Raw genomic sequence first — 18,993 nt, forward strand, 5'->3', positions numbered from 1 at the left:
TGATGCTATGGTATAGTAGCGGAATTCGGGAAGCTAAAGAAGAAATAGGTTTGGTGTAACTTCGTTGGAGCAAGAAGCTTAGAGGGCTTAGGTACTTGGGTAGATTAGGCTTGGAGGGTCTTTTGCTGTTCATGTATCCCAACTACATTCTTTAGTGGATTATTTCACCGCTTGGAGGGCGGCGGAGAGGTTTTACGCCAAGGACTTCGGTTTCCTCTTCGATAACACATCGTGTATTGTCCGTGTGTTTGCATCTTCCTTCCTTTTATCTTTGCCTTATATTTACTGTTGTGGATGTGTTTATATTTGGCTTAGATTAGTTATCAATTCTGTATTTGGCTTATGTTCATGTTCCGCACATTAATTGTTTGATATAAAACTTGAATTGGTAATTTTGTATTTGGGGGTCTAAACGTTCAAAGGTGTACACGCATTTTGAACTTTCAATTGGGATTGTACAATTCTTGTGAAGAAGATGAAGATTCAGTGGTGGAAGTGTTAGCTGCAGTTGTTGCATCAGCCATTAAACTGAAAAGCTTGAAGAAACGTAGTAAAGATTTGAGAAAGCTTGAATCAAGAAGGCTTGAAAAAGAGCAACAATGGCAGATAGGAAGAAAAAACATACAATTTTGATAAACCCTAGAAATAGAAGTTTCCAGAGAGCTCTGATACCAAATGAGAAAGAATAGAATTGGGAAAATTTGGAATAGTATTGAATAAAATTAGTTTGTTCCTTATATACAACATCAAGTTCAACCAATGATAGAAACAGAGCTAACAAAACTAACCAATTAGACTAATAGAATACTAACTACTCACGTGAGGCTAATTAACAACTCACGTGCAAATGCTAAAAAACAGAAAACTGGAAACTACAAGTCGTATACACAAATGCTAAACTGCAAGTGCATCAGTTATAACCTCTTGAACTTCAATCACATCCGTTGAGTCTTGCTTCCTCTACTTCAACTCCCTAGCTATTTTGCCTTGATCTTGATAGTTTTTCCCTTTTCATTAGGTTCATAAGATCCTGCTTCTAAAGCTTCATCTGAGTCATCAGGTAATATGATATTTCCACCATGCAAGTGCAATGTTTCCTGAAAAAATCCACACATTTAGGAAAAGAATATGTAGATAACCAATAACGGAGAGCTAATTGATATGCCAAGCAAATCGTAAATCTTTGTAATTTGTTTTCCTTCCATATCAGCTGATCCTAGGAATTCTGTTGAGTAAGGGGCAGTGCTAAAATGGTCTCACATGTTCTCCTATCAAAGGTACCTATCCAAAAAAAAAAAAAAAAAGCTTTCCCCTATCCCATTGCCGAGTGTCTTTGTCAATTAAATCCACCACCTTCATATCAAGTGAAGGTGTATTCAAGAAAACAGGTGGGTGAGGCAGCCAAGAGTGAGATGCCACGGAAATATTTCTGTCATCTCTAATTGTCCACCTAGACCTTGCATGAATAATATCCCTAGTCGCCAGTAAGGAACGCCACACAAATGAAGGATTAGTGCCCAGCTCAGCCTCCAAAAAGGAAGTATTCAGGAAGTACCTTGCTTTATATACTCTAAAAAATAGCGACCCATTATTATGAATTAGGCGCCCTACTTGCTTGGCGAGCATAGCAAGGTTAAAAGCATGAAGGTCCCTAAAGCCCATTCCCCCCTTCTTCTTTGAAGTGCATAGTTCACTCCAATTTATCCAATGGGTTTTCCTTTACTCCCCATTTTGACCCCACCAATATCTAGCAACTATGGAATTGATACTATCACATATTGACAGTGGGAGTTTGAATAAGCTCATAGAGTATGTAGGGATGGCTTATGCCACTGTTTTGATAAGGATTTCTCGCCTTGCCTTAGAAATAAATTTCTCCTTCCACCCCAACACTCTTTGAATGTTCCCACCTTGGACTTCCCACTTGGCATTGGGAGACCCGAATACTTCTCACATTCTGACATGACTCGAGCCCCCAACATTTGCTGAAATCATTCCTTACTTCCTACCTTGTATTCTTGCTGAAAAATAAGGTTGTCTTTTGTCTATTTATTGCTTGCCCAGATGCCACTTCATATTTGCCCCTAATAGCTAAAAATCTTAGACACTCCTCAATTGTGGCTTGACAAAAAAACAAACTATCATCAGCAAACAAAAGATGGGAAATACATACCCCCTGTCGGCTGGACAACACACCTTTAAGTGCCCGGGTCTCTTCAGTTTTCCTCAATAAAGCAGATAAGCCTTCAGCACATAGGAGATACAAGTATGGGGAAAGTGGATCTCCTTGTTTTATTCCTCTTGTGGGAGTAATAAAACCCTTTGGTTCTCCATTAATAAGGACTGAATAAGATGCTGTAGTAATTGTCTCCATGGTCATATCTACCCATCTACTGTCTAGGCGAAGCTTTAGCATTATATTTCACAAAAATTCCCACTCAACCCAATCGTATGCCTTGCTAATGTCCAATTTTACTGCCATTTGTCCCACCTTGCCTTTTCTTTTATTCCTCACCCTGTGTAGTAATTCATAGGCTACAGTGGTATTGTCAGTGATCAACCGGTTTGGAACAAAAGCACTTTGGTTGTCAGATATCACATTTGGCAGCACAAGCTTTAATCTATTTGCAATCACCTTAGATAAAATTCTAGAGACAACATTAGCCAAATTTATAAGCCTATAATCAGACATCAGTGATGGGTCATTCTTTTTTGTAATAAGCACTATATGAGAATAATTCATTTTATGCAACATATGTCTAGAATTTAGGACTGAAAGGATAGCCTCAGTTACATCAACCCCTACAATATTCCAAAATTTCTGAAAGAAAAAAGGAGACATACCATCAAGATCCGGGGATTTTGATGGGTGCATTTGGAAAAGGGTTTGTTTGACTTCTTCAGCTATGTACGGTTGTAATAAAGAATTGTTCATCTTTGTTGTAAACCGCTTCTCTAGCACATCCAGTACACTATCCATATCTGTGGGATTTTCTGAAGTGAAGAGATCGTGGAAATATTTTTCTGCAACCTATGTAATCTAGTCCTCAAATGTTTTCCAACTACCATTTACATCCTGAATACCAAATATTTGATTTTTGCGGCGCCTTTGACTAGCTCATTGGTGAAAAAATTTAGTATTTTTATCACCTGTAGAGAGGCAAATGGAACAAGATCTTTGTCACCAAAAGAGTTCATCCTAGTATAGAATAGTGTTAATTTCTGCTTTTAGTGTTCTAATTCTTTGGATGTGGTCGGCCTTATTCTTCCTTGATAACTCTTCAAGTGCTACTTGTTTCTCATGTAATTTTGCTTTAAAATTCCCAAAATTAGACCTGCTCCAATCCACCAAGGCATGTCGACATTGTTTGATTTTTTCAAATAATCTAAACATTGGACTCCCATTTCAGATTGGCCCTCCCCAAGCCTCACAGATCACTCCTTCACAATCTGGATAAGTAACCCACTTTTCCTCAAAGCGCCTTGGCAGCTTCTTTCTCCTTCTAAGGTTGAGTGGTTCTGTTGATATTAAAATAGGCACATGATCCGAATATGATACCTAGAGATGACTAAATTTGGCATGAGGAAACATGTCTCTCCACTCCATATTGGAACACGCCCTATCTAACCCCTCTTGCACCAAGTCCTCGCCCAACCTTCCATTGTCCCAAGTGAAAATATTACCACAAAAACCCAAGTCTGCTAGCCCACAAAATAGTAGTGCCACCCTGAAATCTTGCATCGGCCTTAGTTTTAAACTTAGGAAGGATTGGAACTTTAATTTGGATGCACTACTTAATTTTGGAGTATATAATTAAATGGATGCTAGCATTTTTATGGTGAATCTCAAAATTGTGGATTTCCCTTATTGTAATTTTTGGAGACTACTTAGGCCTTGGAATTTTGTTGAAATTAATAATGGACGGAAAATCAGTTATTGGGGTTAATCTAAACGAATGGGCCTTGGAACTTTTATTCATATTGAAAGGAACTTAGAGAGCTATTTAGACTAGAGATATGTATATCTTTAAAGAATCTTATATATATATATATATATATATATATTTTGTAATGTGATTGTTCTTAAACTATGGGTAATTAAGTAAGAGTTAATGAGTAATGCCTCCCAAAAATCCAAAAAACCCAATTTTAATTTCTTCACAATTAAACCTGATAATATCGAGTAATTGAATAGCTTTGTGACAAAGTGTACCTGTAACAAAACTAATAAATTAAACTTACATTTCTTAATGTACAAAACTAACTTACGTTTACAATGCCCATATAATAAATTATAGAAAAGGAAAACCAATGTAAGATAAATACAACAAAAAATACCATACATCAAACCAAAACAAACCCAGAATCAAAACCAAATTAAAGAATCCCAGGAAAATAAAAATCCAATAAAATTGCATTAAAAAAAATTCAATACCAGAATTTTAATGATTCTTCTTTCATATAACTCTGACAACAAAGGAAGAAGAAGATGTAGAACTCCGCAAAAAACAAAAAATCAATTAAGAGGGAAGAGAAACAGGAAAAGAAGCACACCACAAAGCAACGATCGGGATTTCTGAAGGACGGCTCAGTCGCTGGGTTGGACTAATGGACGGGCTAGGAGGCGATCGTAGAGGCCACTTTCGCTTCAACGGTGGCGATGTCAAACCCTGGTTTAGATTAAGCCCGCTTCTTTATTGTTGTTAGATTCAAAGAAAGATGACAGTGAAGATGGACAAAAAATTGGTTTGAGAGAGGTGAGAGATAAAGACTGATGGTGGTTTTGCGTTGTGGAGAGAAAATTGACAGTGAAGATGGGCAAAGAATTGGGTTTGAGAGAGGAGAATTTTTTTTTTTTTTTTTTTTTGTATTATTGGGTTTTAGGAGCATATATTATCGGGTTTTAGCAAAAAAAAAAAATAAAATAAGAACTTTTTTTAAAAAAATAATACGGATGTGGAAAATTGTGGTGCGAACAGAGACTCATTGATTTGGAGGAGAAGAATAGTGTTTCAATAAAGCTTGTTTCAGAGCTTGTTTATGTGATTTGTTCTCATGCCGAAAGAAAACTAGAGGGGCAGGGGCAGGAGGCAAAAAAAAAAAAAAAAGGAACACGTGTAGAACTATAGAAGATGGTCTAGGCGGTCTTGTGACCCTAAATGATATGTATCCTAGGTGTTGCTAGCGGTAATAGAGGATATATATATATATATATATTGAATACATGGATTTTTACATTGAGATAATAAATACAAATTATTGATATTTTAGTAGTCTCTTTGTTGGCCAAGTACCATTATAAGTCCTTTTTAAATTATTTGATTATTGAGTAAAAATATTTGAAAATTGTTCTAAGTGATATCTAAGAACTTTAGAAGAAGTGTTAAGGAAAATTTTCTTTTAGAATAGCTTTTAGAAATAAATAACCTTATCTTAATTGGTTTTATTTTGTATATTTTAACTACTGAAAATTGTTTATAATTGTTAAAATTTTCTATTGTATTACTAATTTGGTTGAGGAAGAATAGTGTTCCAATAAAAGCTTGTGTCAGAGCTTGATTTGTGTGATTTGTCCTCATGCCGAAAGAAAACTAGAGGCAGAGTGGCAGGAGGGAAAAAAAAACACGTGTAGAACTATAGAAGATAGTCTAGGCGGTGCTTTTGACTCTAAATGATTATATGTATCCTAGGTGTTGTTAGTGGTAGTNATTTTATGTATTCTATTATGCAGCAGAAGCATTATGGCTCCATTTGCTTTGAAAATTTTTTATTTTACAAATCTTGGGAAGGAAAAGTCTACGCATATGTTGTGAAATAGTTTTAACTATGGTAATGAGTGATAAATTTGTATAGATCAATACAATTGTGGCTTTAGAGTAGCCAGTGGAAGCATGATAATTCTTCAGCTTGTGATGAATTCAGAGGACTGAATTTTATAAGTGGGGGAGATTGTAATACCCGAAAAAAAAAAAAAAAAGAAGAGTATTTAAGTAAATCTTTTGTGGGATCAATTTTATAATTTATAAAAATTAGAGTTTTAGAAAATAAGGTTGAAGCAGAGAAGAATTCACTACACCTTTAAGGTAAGAGCTTAAGAAATCTTGTTCCCTTGTCAAATTTAGACTTTATGTGGTATAGAATATTTTCTTATGTAAGTATTTTGGCCAACAGTGAGACTTTCTTTTGCCATGACCGCATGGGTCTGTTCTACTAATTTTCTTTTTTTTTTTATTAAAAAAAAATGCTTGACGAAAAGAAGGAACACCAACTTCTTTCTAATGAGAAAACCTTCAATCAGGTCCTAGCGTAAAGAAGGCATTTTACGCCACCAATGATGTGCTGCCACTCATATTTCCTTGATCTTACAATAGACTCTTGCACACACAAGAGGAGGATTGAGAGGCTAAAGAAGGCATTTTACTCTAGGACCTGACTGAAGAAATAAACAATTGTATATCAATTATTGCAAAATATCTAGATGAACAAAAAATATATAATAAATGAATGCTTAGGCAAATATTCCATTTAATATTTTTTGTTTATTCATTTTTTGACTTATTTAAAAAATATATTCCTTATACTTCGTAATCTAGAAGGTAGATGATACTCATATTCTACATGAGCACAATACAAAGGAAAAAACTCATAACAAACTTTAGGGATAATAATTTAATGATTTAACTATTTTAGAGATAATTTTATAACTAAATTCATACAAATAAATTATAAACACTCCTTCTTTCAAAAACTTTAAAAACTACTATTCAAGCTAGTATAAAGATACAACAACTACCAAAATAGCTTTCACATAAATATTTTGAAATTCCCAAGGTCTTTATACACAAAGGCAAAACAAATCTCCAGTGTACAGCTCCTAATTTCCACTTGAAAATATTATCTGCAAAATAAGAGAATTCATACCAAAAAAATAATTCATTTAAAAGGAAATAAAATGAATCAATATATTTTTTCTACTGTTAATGGAGGCTTGCAATTAGTATGCACTCCCCCCTTTACCACTCATTTGAAACAATGGGAAGAATACTTTACATAAATCCATGAACTGCTTATACTCAGGAGATAAAGCAATTATGAAAGATACCATTTATTTCAACACACACACACACACAAATAATAATAATAATAAAAAAATAATAATGAATCGAAAAGCAAGCAATATGGATGGTGACGATCCAATATGTTTTGAAAATATTGAACATCAATGCAAGAACCTATACGTGACTTTCATTAAACATTAAATTTATCATGAATTCTATCGAACACATGCTAGAAACTTTTAATTCAAAAACTTTTCACAACTAAAGAAAATCAAATATGACTACAAACGATGTGAAAAAAAATTTAAAACTTTATTAGCAAAAATATTAAAAGACAAACATAGACCAAATACAATAGAAACTAATAAGGAACTTTATTAGCACAACTTTCCAATCAAAGCATGAAAGTTTACGAAAATAAAGAAAAGGCTAAATGTACTACTAATTTTACAACAAAAGGCTTAGAAAACTTACTTCAATGAACAATTGAAGGAGTTTAACTTTGTACAAATGAGTCATTCTATCCACTACAATGACAACTTCAAATTCTAAAGCATCATCCAAGATGTTGGATTTGTGAATGTAGTATTATACAAAATATGAATGATTCCAATTCATGGGCAACTAAAAAGGCCTAATAGATGCGTCTAATGAAGGAAACATGAAAAAAGAAGTCAGCTCAAATTTTATTTGCCTTGGTCAAATGAGTTTGATGTTGTTCTAGACAGAGAGACTTCCAAAGAATGTTACAAACCCCAAGAAATTGCACATTGGAGATGGCGAATTAAAAAAAATAATAATAATAATGTATGATATAGGTGGAACATTTTGAAAAATGAATTTCATGATTTTATCTTCTCATATACTTGGTTCAGCCACAAAAATATTGCTTTACATGCATAGGAGGGGATGCGGTGTTTACCTTCATTGGTGAAGGAACAATGTTAGCACCAAATCACCCAGATCTAGAAAGACAAAATAAGACTCTAGTAGAAAAAGAATTTATTGGCACAATCACAATCCTTAAAAGAAGCAATATAGAAAGAGTTTCTCTATTCCTGTTCCAAAAAAGCAATCTTTAAGCTGCAGAGTCCCACTCCATGGTTAGAAACTCCGTGCATAAACCCGCTATTGGATATAACTATCAAACTAATGGTTAAAAAAGCCTATCAAACTAATGATTAAATGGAGACAAATAGAAATGCATATCATTAGTTTATATAAAGACATAATACATAAGCTAAGACATAGGCAGCAGGAACATTAAAAAATCTTATCAAATTAATATGAAATTGAAGTTTTCTAAACATAATATACAAAGTTTGAGAAAAATGATTTGGCAATTTTTCTATTATTTGAATCTTAAAATTTTCTCCTATCTTAAAGCCAAAAACAGTTCCAATTATAAGATATCACATTAAGGAATCATGGATGAAAAGAAAAGATACCAAGTGTCAGAATTAATTTGAAGATAACTATTATAAAAATAAAAAATAAAAACAAAAAACAAAAGAGTCAGCAGTGAAGTTGGATAGAGAAAATTAAATATCTTAGACTTCTAAAGTGATCAAGCAGAGGAGGCATCCAATTCATATTCATTTGTAGGCCCAAAATGTCCTAACTATAAATGAAGCAAGGTCAAGGGGACTGTTGCTACCATTTTGAAATAAAAAAAGTAATAATTTCAGTTGCTCAAGTCTTTGCAAACAATTAAATGTTATTGTTCATGAGAGAGGGCCATAGATCATATTAGTTTTATGCTGATTTTAAAAGGGGAAGATGAAAGAAAAAAATCAGAAAAATTCAAAGAAAAGAACCAATTTATCTTAATTAGATACAGATCCAACAACAATTCTTCCAGCATATAGTCTAAATGCATGAGTATAGAGAATCAGGACATTTTGGAAGTAGTTTAACATAGAAACAACTTTGAAATACAAAATAATTTCAACTTAAAAGACATAATGCTATGATGTTAATTGTTTCATTTGGTCATAACTGGCTGGATTAACAGCATTTACCGTAGCATTTTGTTCTACATTAGGGCCAAGGCTAGTCCAATAATTTTCTTAACAAATTTGTGAAGGACATAATAGCTTACACTCATGATTCTTGTATTTGAATTCAGTTAGCTGTTCAACTCAAAGTTCTGTTGATCTGGGTAAAAGTGACTTAGAGTAATTAATAATATGTACAATTCCCCTACTACATAGCTAATTTATCTTTAAGTTGCACATGCTTAAATATCTAAAGCATTTAAAGAATGCAGATATTAGTGGTGTTGAACTCTTAACTTCCAAGGATTTGTTCACAAATGATGGAAATATTATACCTGAGCACTTATTATTCTAACTAATGCATAAATCATTATGAAATTTGTAATTCTCATGCCTATAGGGGTTCATTTTTAAGAGAACCATCTATAGCTCACAATATCAATGGAATAAGAATAAAAAATTCTAAAAAAATATAAATTATGCAGTAAACAAAGAAGGCACCAGATTACTAATCAAAGTGAGTATTGGCTTTGCAATGCCCCAATTTATACTATCTTCCCTTGCCTCTGTATCCTAGGTGTTGTTAGTGGTAGTAGAGGATATATATATATATATATATATATATATATATATTGAATACATGGATTTTTACATTAAGATAATAAATAGAAATTATTGAATATTTTAGTAGTCTCTTTGTTGGCTAGGTACCGTTATAAGTCCTTAAATTATTTGATTATTAAGTAAAAATATTTGAAAATTGTTCTAAGTGATATCTAAGGACTTTAGAGGAAGTGTTAAGGAAAGGTTTCTTTTAGAGTAGCTTTTAGAGATAAGTAATCTTATCTTAATTGGTTTTATTCTGCATATTTTAACTACTGAAAACTATTTATAATTGTTCAAATTTTTATTTTTATTGTATTACTGATTTGGTAGAGGAAGAATAGTGTTTCAATAAAAGCTTGTGTCAGAGCTTGATTTGTGTGATTTGTCTTCATGCCGAAAGAAAACTAGAGGTGGCAGTGGCAGGAGGAAAAAAAAAAAAAAAAAGAACATGTGTAGAACTATAGAAGATGGTCTAGGCGGTGCTTTTGACCCTAAATGATTATATGTATCTTAGGTGTTGTTAGTGGCAGTAGAGTATATATATTGAATACATGGATATTTACATTGAGATAATAAATACAAATTATTGGATATTTTAGTAGTCTCTTTGTTGGCCAAGTACCACTATAAGCCCTTCTTAAATTATTTGATTATTGAGTAAAAATATTTGAAAATTGTTCTAAGTGATATCTAAGGACTTTAGAGGAAGTGTTAAAGAAAAGTTTCTTTTAGAATAGCTTTTAGAGATAAATAACCTTATTTTAATTGGTTTTATTTTGCGTATTTTAATTACTGAAAATTGTTTATAATTGTTCAAATTTTTATTTCTATTGTATTACTGATTTGGTAGAGGAAGAATAATGTTTCAATAAATGCTTGTGTTAGAGTTTGATTTGTGTGATTTGTTCTCATGCCAAAAGAAAACTAGAGGCAGCAATGGCAGGAGGAAAAAAAAAAAAAAAAAAACGCGTGTAGAACTATAGAAGATGGTCTAGGCGGTGCTTTTGACCCTAAATGATTATATGTATCCTAGGTGTTGTCAGTGGCAGTAAAGGATATACATACATATATATATATATATATATTGAATACATGGATTTTTACATTGAGATAATAAATACAAATTATTGGATATTTTAGTAGTCTCTTTGTTGGCCAGGTACCGGTATAAGTCCTTCTTGAATTATTTGAGTATTGAGTAAAAATATTTGAAAATTGTTCTAGGTGATATCTAAGGACTTTAGAGGAAGTGTTAAGGAAAAGTTTATTTTAGAAGTTATAACCTTATCCTAATTGGTTCTATTTTGCGTATTTTACTTACTAAAAATTGTTTATAATTGTTCGAATTTTTATTTCTATTGTATTATTGATTTCAAGTAAAGGATTATTACAAATATATTTTAATACTGAGTATAAGATTTTTATATACATGCTTGAATAAGATATATTTTTGTTAGAAACTATGATTTCATATATATGATTATGAACAATCTGACTATAAATTGATTCTGATACCTAGCCAATGGGGGTTATTCATTGGTATTCTGATACCCAAACCAATGGGGGATATTCATTGGCTCTCTGATACCCAACCAATGTGGGTTATTCATTGGTATTCTGATGCCCAGTCACGGGGATATAGCGTGCCATAGTCATAAGATTATTAAGAATATGAATTACATTTGAATATTTGAACTAGTTTGAGTCCTTAAAACTACATATGTGATTTTGGAAATTTTTTAGTATTTGAACTATTTTGAGTCACTAAAACTGCTTATGTGTATGGAAAATTGACTATTTTCTAAACCATCTATGATATATTTGTAAGATTAAAGTATGTGATCTATGTGCAACTTATTATTTTATGACTATAAAACTTCTTCAATTATTTTGAAAACACATAGTATATTATAACTTTTGAAAACACATATTACATCTTATATTTTACAGATCTATTGCTTGATATAACTTATTAGGACTTTAGTTACTTATTGAGTTGTCAACTAACCCCCTTTTTCCTCTCCAATTTCAAATTGTGAAGAATAGCAAGTTTTGGGAGTTTTGAAGTTGTGTTATGAGCAGGGAAAGAACCTTAGTGATTTTGGAATTAGATGGCCTTGTAATAGTATTATATCTTTTGGCCAACTTGCATTATGTACATGAGGTTTGGATTTTGATCCTTTTAAATTACTGGAGATCAATTCATAAAGAAATTTTTGAGGTATTATTAATTTATTTGATGAAATTTTTTAGGATAATTTTTAGTGCTATGAAGGCTTTGCATATATACTTGTAGGGTGATTACTTTATAAGCGTACAGTTGTTGTCACATGCCTATCTTTATGGTTGGGTTCGGGGCGTGACACCTCTCTCAAAAAGTCTATCATTATGCACTGACTTAATTAGCTTATATATAGCTAGGTTTCAAGCTTATTTTCTAAAAATCCCCTAAATAATATTAATTATAAAATTAAACCCATAAATAGATTTACTTAAATACCCCTCATTTTAAATCTTTTTTTTTTTTTCAAGTATTACACCTATAAATACAAGTTGAATAGAGCAATTACTACACCAAGGAAGACATGGATAGCTACACCTATAATTCAATCCATGAACTTGGACATGGCCATGGCCATGTCTTGCAAGTGGAGGAGGTTCTTCACATGATATCGGGAGTAGGAGAAAATAGCTATTCCCGTAACTCAGCAGTTCAGGTAATTTTCTCACTCTCACTTAATTTACCTCTCTCTTTTTATGGAATCAATTATCTAGAGAGTTTCCTACACAGCCATACATGTTAAAGCTAGCCATGATGATCATTATTAGGCAAAACTTAGGTACAGTAGCTTAGTTTCCCTACTTAAAATTTTGACATCTATCCAATTTAACACCCTAAGGAAACAGCGTTAAAACTATTTTTTTTCCCTTCTTCCTTCTTTTTCCTGTACTGCAACTGTAAGAGAACCCACGGCTTCAGATTTCAGATCTTTCAAATAGTAGGTTTTGAGCCTTCCGCTACAGAATAAATAGATGAAGTCATGGGTTCATCTTGCAACAATACAGGAAAAGGAAGGACGAAGGCAAAAAAAAAAAAGAATTTTTAGTTTTATCACCGTTTGTTTGGGATGTTAAATTGGACAGATGTCAAAATATTAAGTAAGGAACCTAATGTACTGCATCTAAGGTACTGTACCTACGTTTTGCCCATCATTATTTATAGTGTACCTATCATTAAAAAGAATGCTAGTATCACAACAAAATCCATAACTTTTGCCACAATTCACTAAGTAAGCAAGTTGTGAGTTTTGTTGTGGTACTAGCATTATTTGTACCATTATATGTTTTTCAACACACACAACAGAAATTTGTTTCCAAAGTTGAAAAAAATGTTCACGTTTATGATTTTATGTTTATGTAGTAGTTAAAAATATGATTTTCCATCTTGGACATCTCTCAGAAAACAGTGATTTCTAAGGTAAGACCAATGTTGGAGGGCACTGTCAGAGCTTTATATAGCAAGGAAAACTTTCCTCGTCATTTTTCCGTAGCAGACTTGGGTTGCTCTTCAGGACCCAACACATTTACAGTTACCTACGAAATGATTGATGCCATAGTCGGACTATGCCATGAAACTGGACACTCTCCTCCTGAGCTCACAGCGTTTCTAAATGACCTTCCAAGTAATGATTTCAACACTAATTTCAAATTACTGCCAGACTTTTACAGTATGTTGAAGAAGGAGAAAGGCAATGATGTAGGGCCATGTTTCATAGCGGGAATGCCAGGGTCCTTCTATGGCAGGCTCTTTCCTAGCAAAAGCTTGGATTTTGTTCATTCTTCTTATAGTGTGCATTGGCTCTCTAAGGTTAGCATCTTCACAATAAAAAAATATCATTGCATTGCAATTGGTCAATGACCTTTAGGTTCAATGGAGTTATCCAAAAGATCTAATCCCCTTCCCCACTTGAAATATATCAAAAACTAAAAACATTGCATTGATTAATTACTAATTTAACTCAATTATATGATCCACAATATTATCGACTTAACCACAAATCAGCGGCCATATCAAGAAGTAAGATTATAAAAAGCAACAAGAGCATATATACAAAACGGTGACAAAGGGGAAAACTGATAAAACTTTGTAAAGGAAAAACCATTACAAAGTTACATACCTTAACTAAGGTAATCCACTATAAAAAGAGTTTACAATTTTCATTAAAATTTAATGCAATTTCTTTATTGCCTCCGAGTACCTTTCTACTTCATGAACTTCTTATGTGTTGATGTTTGACAGTCTCTCTGTTCATTGGCACGTTTGTGATGTTGGTTTTGTATCTCAAATTGTCACATGAAAAGCATCTGCGTGCACATGTTTTGTCAAGATCAACGCTTTCTACTTTTTTGTCAAGTATACTTTGAGTGCAAGACTTAAATACAGTATTTAGGTGTTGTTCCTTAGGTTTTCCTTTTAAGATTTTACAAAGAGGATTTTTTCTCATAGGATGGAAGTATATTTTTTAATTAAGTAGCTACATGACTGAATCTTAAGAGGGGAACCTTTCTACTTCATGAACTTCTTATGTTGATGTTTGACAGTCTCTCTGTTCATTGGTACGTTTGTGATGTTGGTTTTGTATCTCAAATTGTCACATGAAAAGCATCTGCGTGCACATGTTTTGTCAAGATCAACGCTTTCTACTTTTTTGTCAAGTATACTTTGAGTGCAAGACTTAGATACAGTATTTAGGTGTTGTTCCTTAGGTTTTCCTTTTAAGATTTTACAAAGAGGATTTTTTCTCATAGGATGGAAGTATATTTTTTAATTAAGTAGCTACATGACTGAATCTTAAGAGGGGAACCTTTCTACTTCATGAACTTCTTATGTTGATGTTTGACAGTCTCTCTGTTCATTGGTACGTTTGTGATGTTGGTTTTGTATCTCAAATTGTCACATGAAAAGCATCTGCGTGCACATGTTTTGTCAAGATCAACGCTTTCAAATTTAATGCAATTTCTTTATTGCCTCCGAGTACCTTTCTACTTCATGAACTTCTTATGTGTTGATGTTTGACAGTCTCTCTGTTCATTGGCACGTTTGTGATGTTGGTTTTGTATCTCAAATTGTCACATGAAAAGCATCTGCGTGCACATGTTTTGTCAAGATCAACGCTTTCTACTTTTTTGTCAAGTATACTTTGAGTGCAAGACTTAGGTACAGTATTTAGGTGCTGTTCCTTAGGTTTCCCTTTTAAGATTTTATCAAGTGGATTTTTTCTCATGGGATGGAAGTATATTTTTTAATTAAGTAGCTACATGACTGAATCTTAAGAGGAGAACCTAAGGAACAGCACCTAAGGTACTGTAACTAAGTTTTGTCCATACTTTGAACCTTCTCTTCTCACTGTCATGTCAAGATCAACACTTCCCAAATCATCAAAGCCTCTCAAGTAGACATGGCAAACGGGCGGATCGGGTTGGGTCAATTAGGTTGCAGGTTAAAAAATGAGTCATTTTAAGCAGGTTAAAAACGAATTCGGGTCAATCAAGTTGCAGGTGGGGTTGGGTCAAGTTAACTTGTATTCTTCACATGAATTTTTTTTTTTTTTTTAATAAAGAAAACAACATGTATTTGCTATTTGAAAAGTCATGCAAAAAATTAATTGATGTAAAATACATTATTTTGAATTCACCACTAATATCAAGAATGAACTCAGTTAAACTTATTACTACTTATTCAATAATTTCAAAATTATACAAATCCCAACATTACTAACTAAAACAAAATAACACAAAGATAAGTAAAACAAATACATTAGTTTTATTTTTACACAATGTCAACATCCCAAAATATAAAACAAAATTACAAATGACTTATGTGATAACTCATTTGACAAAGAATAAAAACATATAAGAAATTTACAATCTTGAAAATTAATTTTATAATCTATTATCAATTGTGGTTGGCACTCTATTTCAATTTGAGAATATATATTAAAGTTTGATTGTTTACTTATTTATACATGGTCTTTTTTATGAATATCATATTATTGTTACGCAACACACACTCTAGGAAATATCATAATTTATTTTAAACAGCCGTTTATTTTGGACATAAATTGTTAAAAAATAGGTCTGAGCATTCATAATTTATGCTAATTTGATATTTTGGGCTTCACTATTTTCACACTTATGAATGTTTCTCACACATGTCTACAATTTTAAATTTATATATTTTTAACTCTACTGTAACCAAATTATCTTGGCATGTACTTTACTATTTGATATTTAAAAATCTTTACTCATTACAGAATACTCAACCATTCATCTTTCTATTTATTTGCATGCAATTATGTAAATGTCATTATTGTTTTCTTAAAACTCACAACAAACAATTAAACCAATATTGTCTTTATTTTATTTTATTACCAAAAAAAAAGTTTCAAAAAATGGTTTGGGTCATGAGTCGGGTTGACCCGCAAAAAAAACACAGGTCAGATCACGGGTCAACCCGTTTTGCTTCGGGTAAAAAAAATCGAGTTCGAGTTGGGTATTTTTTGGGTCAAGTTGGGTCGGGTCAGAACATTCTGACCCGTTTTGTCATGTCTACTCTCAAGACAACCTTAGGGTTTGTTTGGTTTGAGCAAAAAAGTTGTGTATTTTATATTTATTTTCAGTTTTTGTGGAACCCAGCACTAAAAAACTTGTTTGATTTTGTATTTGTATTCAGATTTCATTTTTAGTATAAAAAAATAGGATTTGAATACAAAAAATAAATACAACTTTTTTGTGTTTTCATTTTCTTGAAAATGAATACAGTGGCATTTTCGTAAAAAAATCAAATCTTTGGGTCCCCCTATGATCTCTCTCTCTCTCTCTCTTTGTTGGTGGTTGTCATAAAAAAAATGAAGGGGAAGACAAAGTAGAAAATGATACCAAACAAAAAAATAAATGGAAACAAAAAATGAGTACAAGATTTGAATATAGAAAATGAGTATAGAAAATAAAAATAGAAAAAGAATACAACCTCAACACAAACCAAACAAGCCCTTCGTAGTCCACTTATTTTCAAATTGCCATGCTTCAGAAACATTTATGGGATTACGTGATCTGTCTGGTAGATTTGGTTTTGTCCTTTTTTTTTACTTTTTGAAAATGATTGGTTAGGAAAAGATGTACCTTAAAAAAATGTGGCTTAAAAAAGCCATGCTTCAAAAAGATACAGTTCAAAACAAGCTCCACATCCTTGAGCACCTAACAATAACAATATTTAGCCACCTTGGTTTTTGTTGTACAACACCCTCTACACTTCCTACTGAGTATACATCTAGCAAGTAATTCATTCAATATAGTAGTCTAGTTGTAGGTTTCAATTAATTCAACTAGTAAAGTTCATTGTTGTTAAAGAAAAGATTTAGGGCTCAACTCTAGCCTATACTAAAAACAGATTAATATCTTAACCTAATGATAAATAACAATTAGCATGCATCAAACATCATAGGTTGAAATACTATCATGCAAAAGGGTTTTAGCAAATGGTGGCACATTAAGGATTGTAATATTCCCCCTTGATTGTATTAGGGATGTTATAAATAAATAGAAAATTAAACATAATTACTATTTTATATTATGTTTTTTTTTTTTTTTCATTTTTACAAACGAGAATATCTAAATATTTTCAAGTATATAGGGAGGAATTCCATAGGAGTGGCCTGAAGGTGCTGGCAAGAGGTTTCGAACTCAGATCTCATGTATATTATGAGGCCTTAAGAACCACTAAGCTAACCCCTTGGGTTTATATTAAGTACTTATTAAGTAGAAAAGAAAAGGTCATTTTTCTTTGATTAATGGATAATTCCACCAAAAATCAGATTGCATTCTATTGTTCATTTCATCCACAAAAAAAATAAATAAATCATTCCTTCATTTTCCCTTCCATTTTACGTGAAATGGAGAGAATTTTAATCTGATTTGTGATGCTCATACGAAGTGCTAAGTAATTATCAATTTCATAATGCACACAAAATGTACAGGTGAGAAAATTCATACTCAAATTTTCATTATTCATTTTGGTAATGGCATTTTCTCTCTTTTCTTTAAATTTATTTTTATTTTATAATTATTAGGTACCTCAAGGGATAAACAATAATAAGGGGAACATATACATGGGGAAGACAAGCCCTCACAATGTATTCGAGGCATACATGGTGCAATTTCAGAGTGATTTCTCACATTTACTTCGCTCTCGTGCTGATGAAATAAAACTTGGAGGGCAAATGATTCTAACCTTTATTGGTAGGAGTATCAAAGATCCCACTAGTAGAGATTGTTGCCTCGTTTGGGAGCTGCTAGCAAAGTGTCTCCTTGACATGGCTGCTGAAGTTAGTTCTTTAACCTTTTGATAATTAAAATTTAAAATTAATTCTTCTAATTAAGGGATAATTTTTTGTTTTGTTATCTCACTTAAAAAGTAAAATAATGGCCACAATTTTATGTGTATAGGGGCTAATTGAAGAGGCTGATATTGATACGTTCAATTTGCCTCAATACAATCCTTTCATCGAAGAAGTAAAAACCGTTGTTGAAAAAGAGGGATCCTTTGTTATTGATCGACTGGAAACATTTGAAGTCAATTTGGATGCCAATGACAACGAGGAAAACAAAAATTACGTGTTCGACATGTTTACATGTGGACAAAATGTGTCACGTGGCCATAGAGCGATTTCAGAATCCTTGTTTGCTGATCACTTTGGAGTGGCAATTATAGATGATTTATTTGAGAGGTACGCAGAGCGTATCGGTGAGCATCTTTCCATGGAGAAGACAAAGAATTTCAACATCGTAATTTCAATGGAAAGGAAATGAATAAATCCATGAAACTATGTATCTTGAATAAATAAGATGCAAATTGGGACGCATCATTTTGTTGGACTAGTTACCAGATGTTATGCTTTTGCCTAGTCTGGCTTTGTTTTTAATAAATTGTTTCTTGCACGCTTGTAGCTATGCCATGAGTCTATGACTCTGCATAGTAAACTAAGTGTTGTATTTTATGTGTGTATAGCTGTGTACTGTGTAGTCAGTGCCATATATTTTATGTGTGTATGATTTTGCCTAGTTTACCTTGTGATCATTGTAAGTTGTTTCAATGTTAAATTAGTGTTCTTAATTAATGCTTATTTCCATGCAATGACTCTAAAAAAAAGTGGTCAACCGTCTTGAGAAGAAAGGGAAAGGAAATGTTTGCTGAGTTTCCACTGACTGAGTAATGGGGAGTCGCAAGAACTGTGGTACAATTAACCAATCCTTTTATAATTTTTTTTTTTTTT

General features: G+C 32.5%; 2 protein-coding genes and 1 long non-coding RNA gene across 3 annotated transcripts; 1 reads left to right on the forward strand and 2 right to left on the reverse strand.

The window, feature by feature from the left end:
• Nucleotides 1–977: 977 nt before the first annotated feature.
• Nucleotides 978–2,980, reverse strand: LOC112030636 (uncharacterized). Its single transcript, XM_024063305.1, has 4 exons — nucleotides 2,845–2,980; nucleotides 2,516–2,724; nucleotides 2,174–2,407; nucleotides 978–1,097 (listed from the first exon to the last, which is right to left on the reverse strand). Exons 1-4 carry the CDS (start codon nucleotides 2,978–2,980, stop codon nucleotides 978–980), a joined length of 699 nt encoding a protein of 232 aa, XP_023919073.1.
• A 3,801-nt stretch (nucleotides 2,981–6,781) lies between these two features.
• LOC112030625 (uncharacterized) lies at nucleotides 6,782–9,617 on the reverse strand. Its single transcript, XR_010625542.1, has 2 exons — nucleotides 9,565–9,617; nucleotides 6,782–6,898 (listed from the first exon to the last, which is right to left on the reverse strand). It is a non-coding gene; the product is annotated as an uncharacterized LOC112030625 (long non-coding RNA).
• A 2,568-nt stretch (nucleotides 9,618–12,185) lies between these two features.
• On the forward strand, nucleotides 12,186–18,786 carry LOC112030632 (probable jasmonic acid carboxyl methyltransferase 1). The gene is made up of 4 exons (XM_065764887.1): nucleotides 12,186–12,378; nucleotides 13,122–13,529; nucleotides 17,791–18,045; nucleotides 18,167–18,786. The coding sequence occupies exons 1-4, from the start codon at nucleotides 12,247–12,249 to the stop codon at nucleotides 18,527–18,529; spliced, it is 1,158 nt and encodes a 385-aa protein (XP_065620959.1). The 5' UTR covers nucleotides 12,186–12,246; the 3' UTR covers nucleotides 18,530–18,786.
• The last annotated feature ends 207 nt before the right edge of the window (nucleotides 18,787–18,993 follow it).

This window comes from Quercus suber, unplaced genomic scaffold (genome assembly GCF_002906115.3).
Source record: "Quercus suber isolate HL8 unplaced genomic scaffold, Cork oak 2.0 scaffold_590, whole genome shotgun sequence".
Classification (NCBI taxonomy): Eukaryota; Viridiplantae; Streptophyta; class Magnoliopsida; order Fagales; family Fagaceae; genus Quercus; species Quercus suber.

Coding starts and splice junctions, on each gene's coding strand:
- LOC112030636 (XM_024063305.1), bottom strand. CDS start 2,980: ATGGATAGTGTACTGGATGTGCTAGAGAAGCGGTTTACAACAAAGATG. Junction 2,725..2,844: donor AAAATCCCCGGATCTTGATG/GTATGTCTCCTT, acceptor ATTCTCATATAG/TGCTTATTACAAAAAAGAAT. Junction 1,098..2,173: donor TGTTGTCCAGCCGACAGGGG/GTATGTATTTCC, acceptor GGATTTTTTCAG/GAAACATTGCACTTGCATGG.
- LOC112030632 (XM_065764887.1), top strand. CDS start 12,247: ATGGATAGCTACACCTATAATTCAATCCATGAACTTGGACATGGCCAT. Junction 12,379..13,121: donor CCCGTAACTCAGCAGTTCAG/GTAATTTTCTCA, acceptor GACATCTCTCAG/AAAACAGTGATTTCTAAGGT. Junction 18,046..18,166: donor TCCTTGACATGGCTGCTGAA/GTTAGTTCTTTA, acceptor TTATGTGTATAG/GGGCTAATTGAAGAGGCTGA.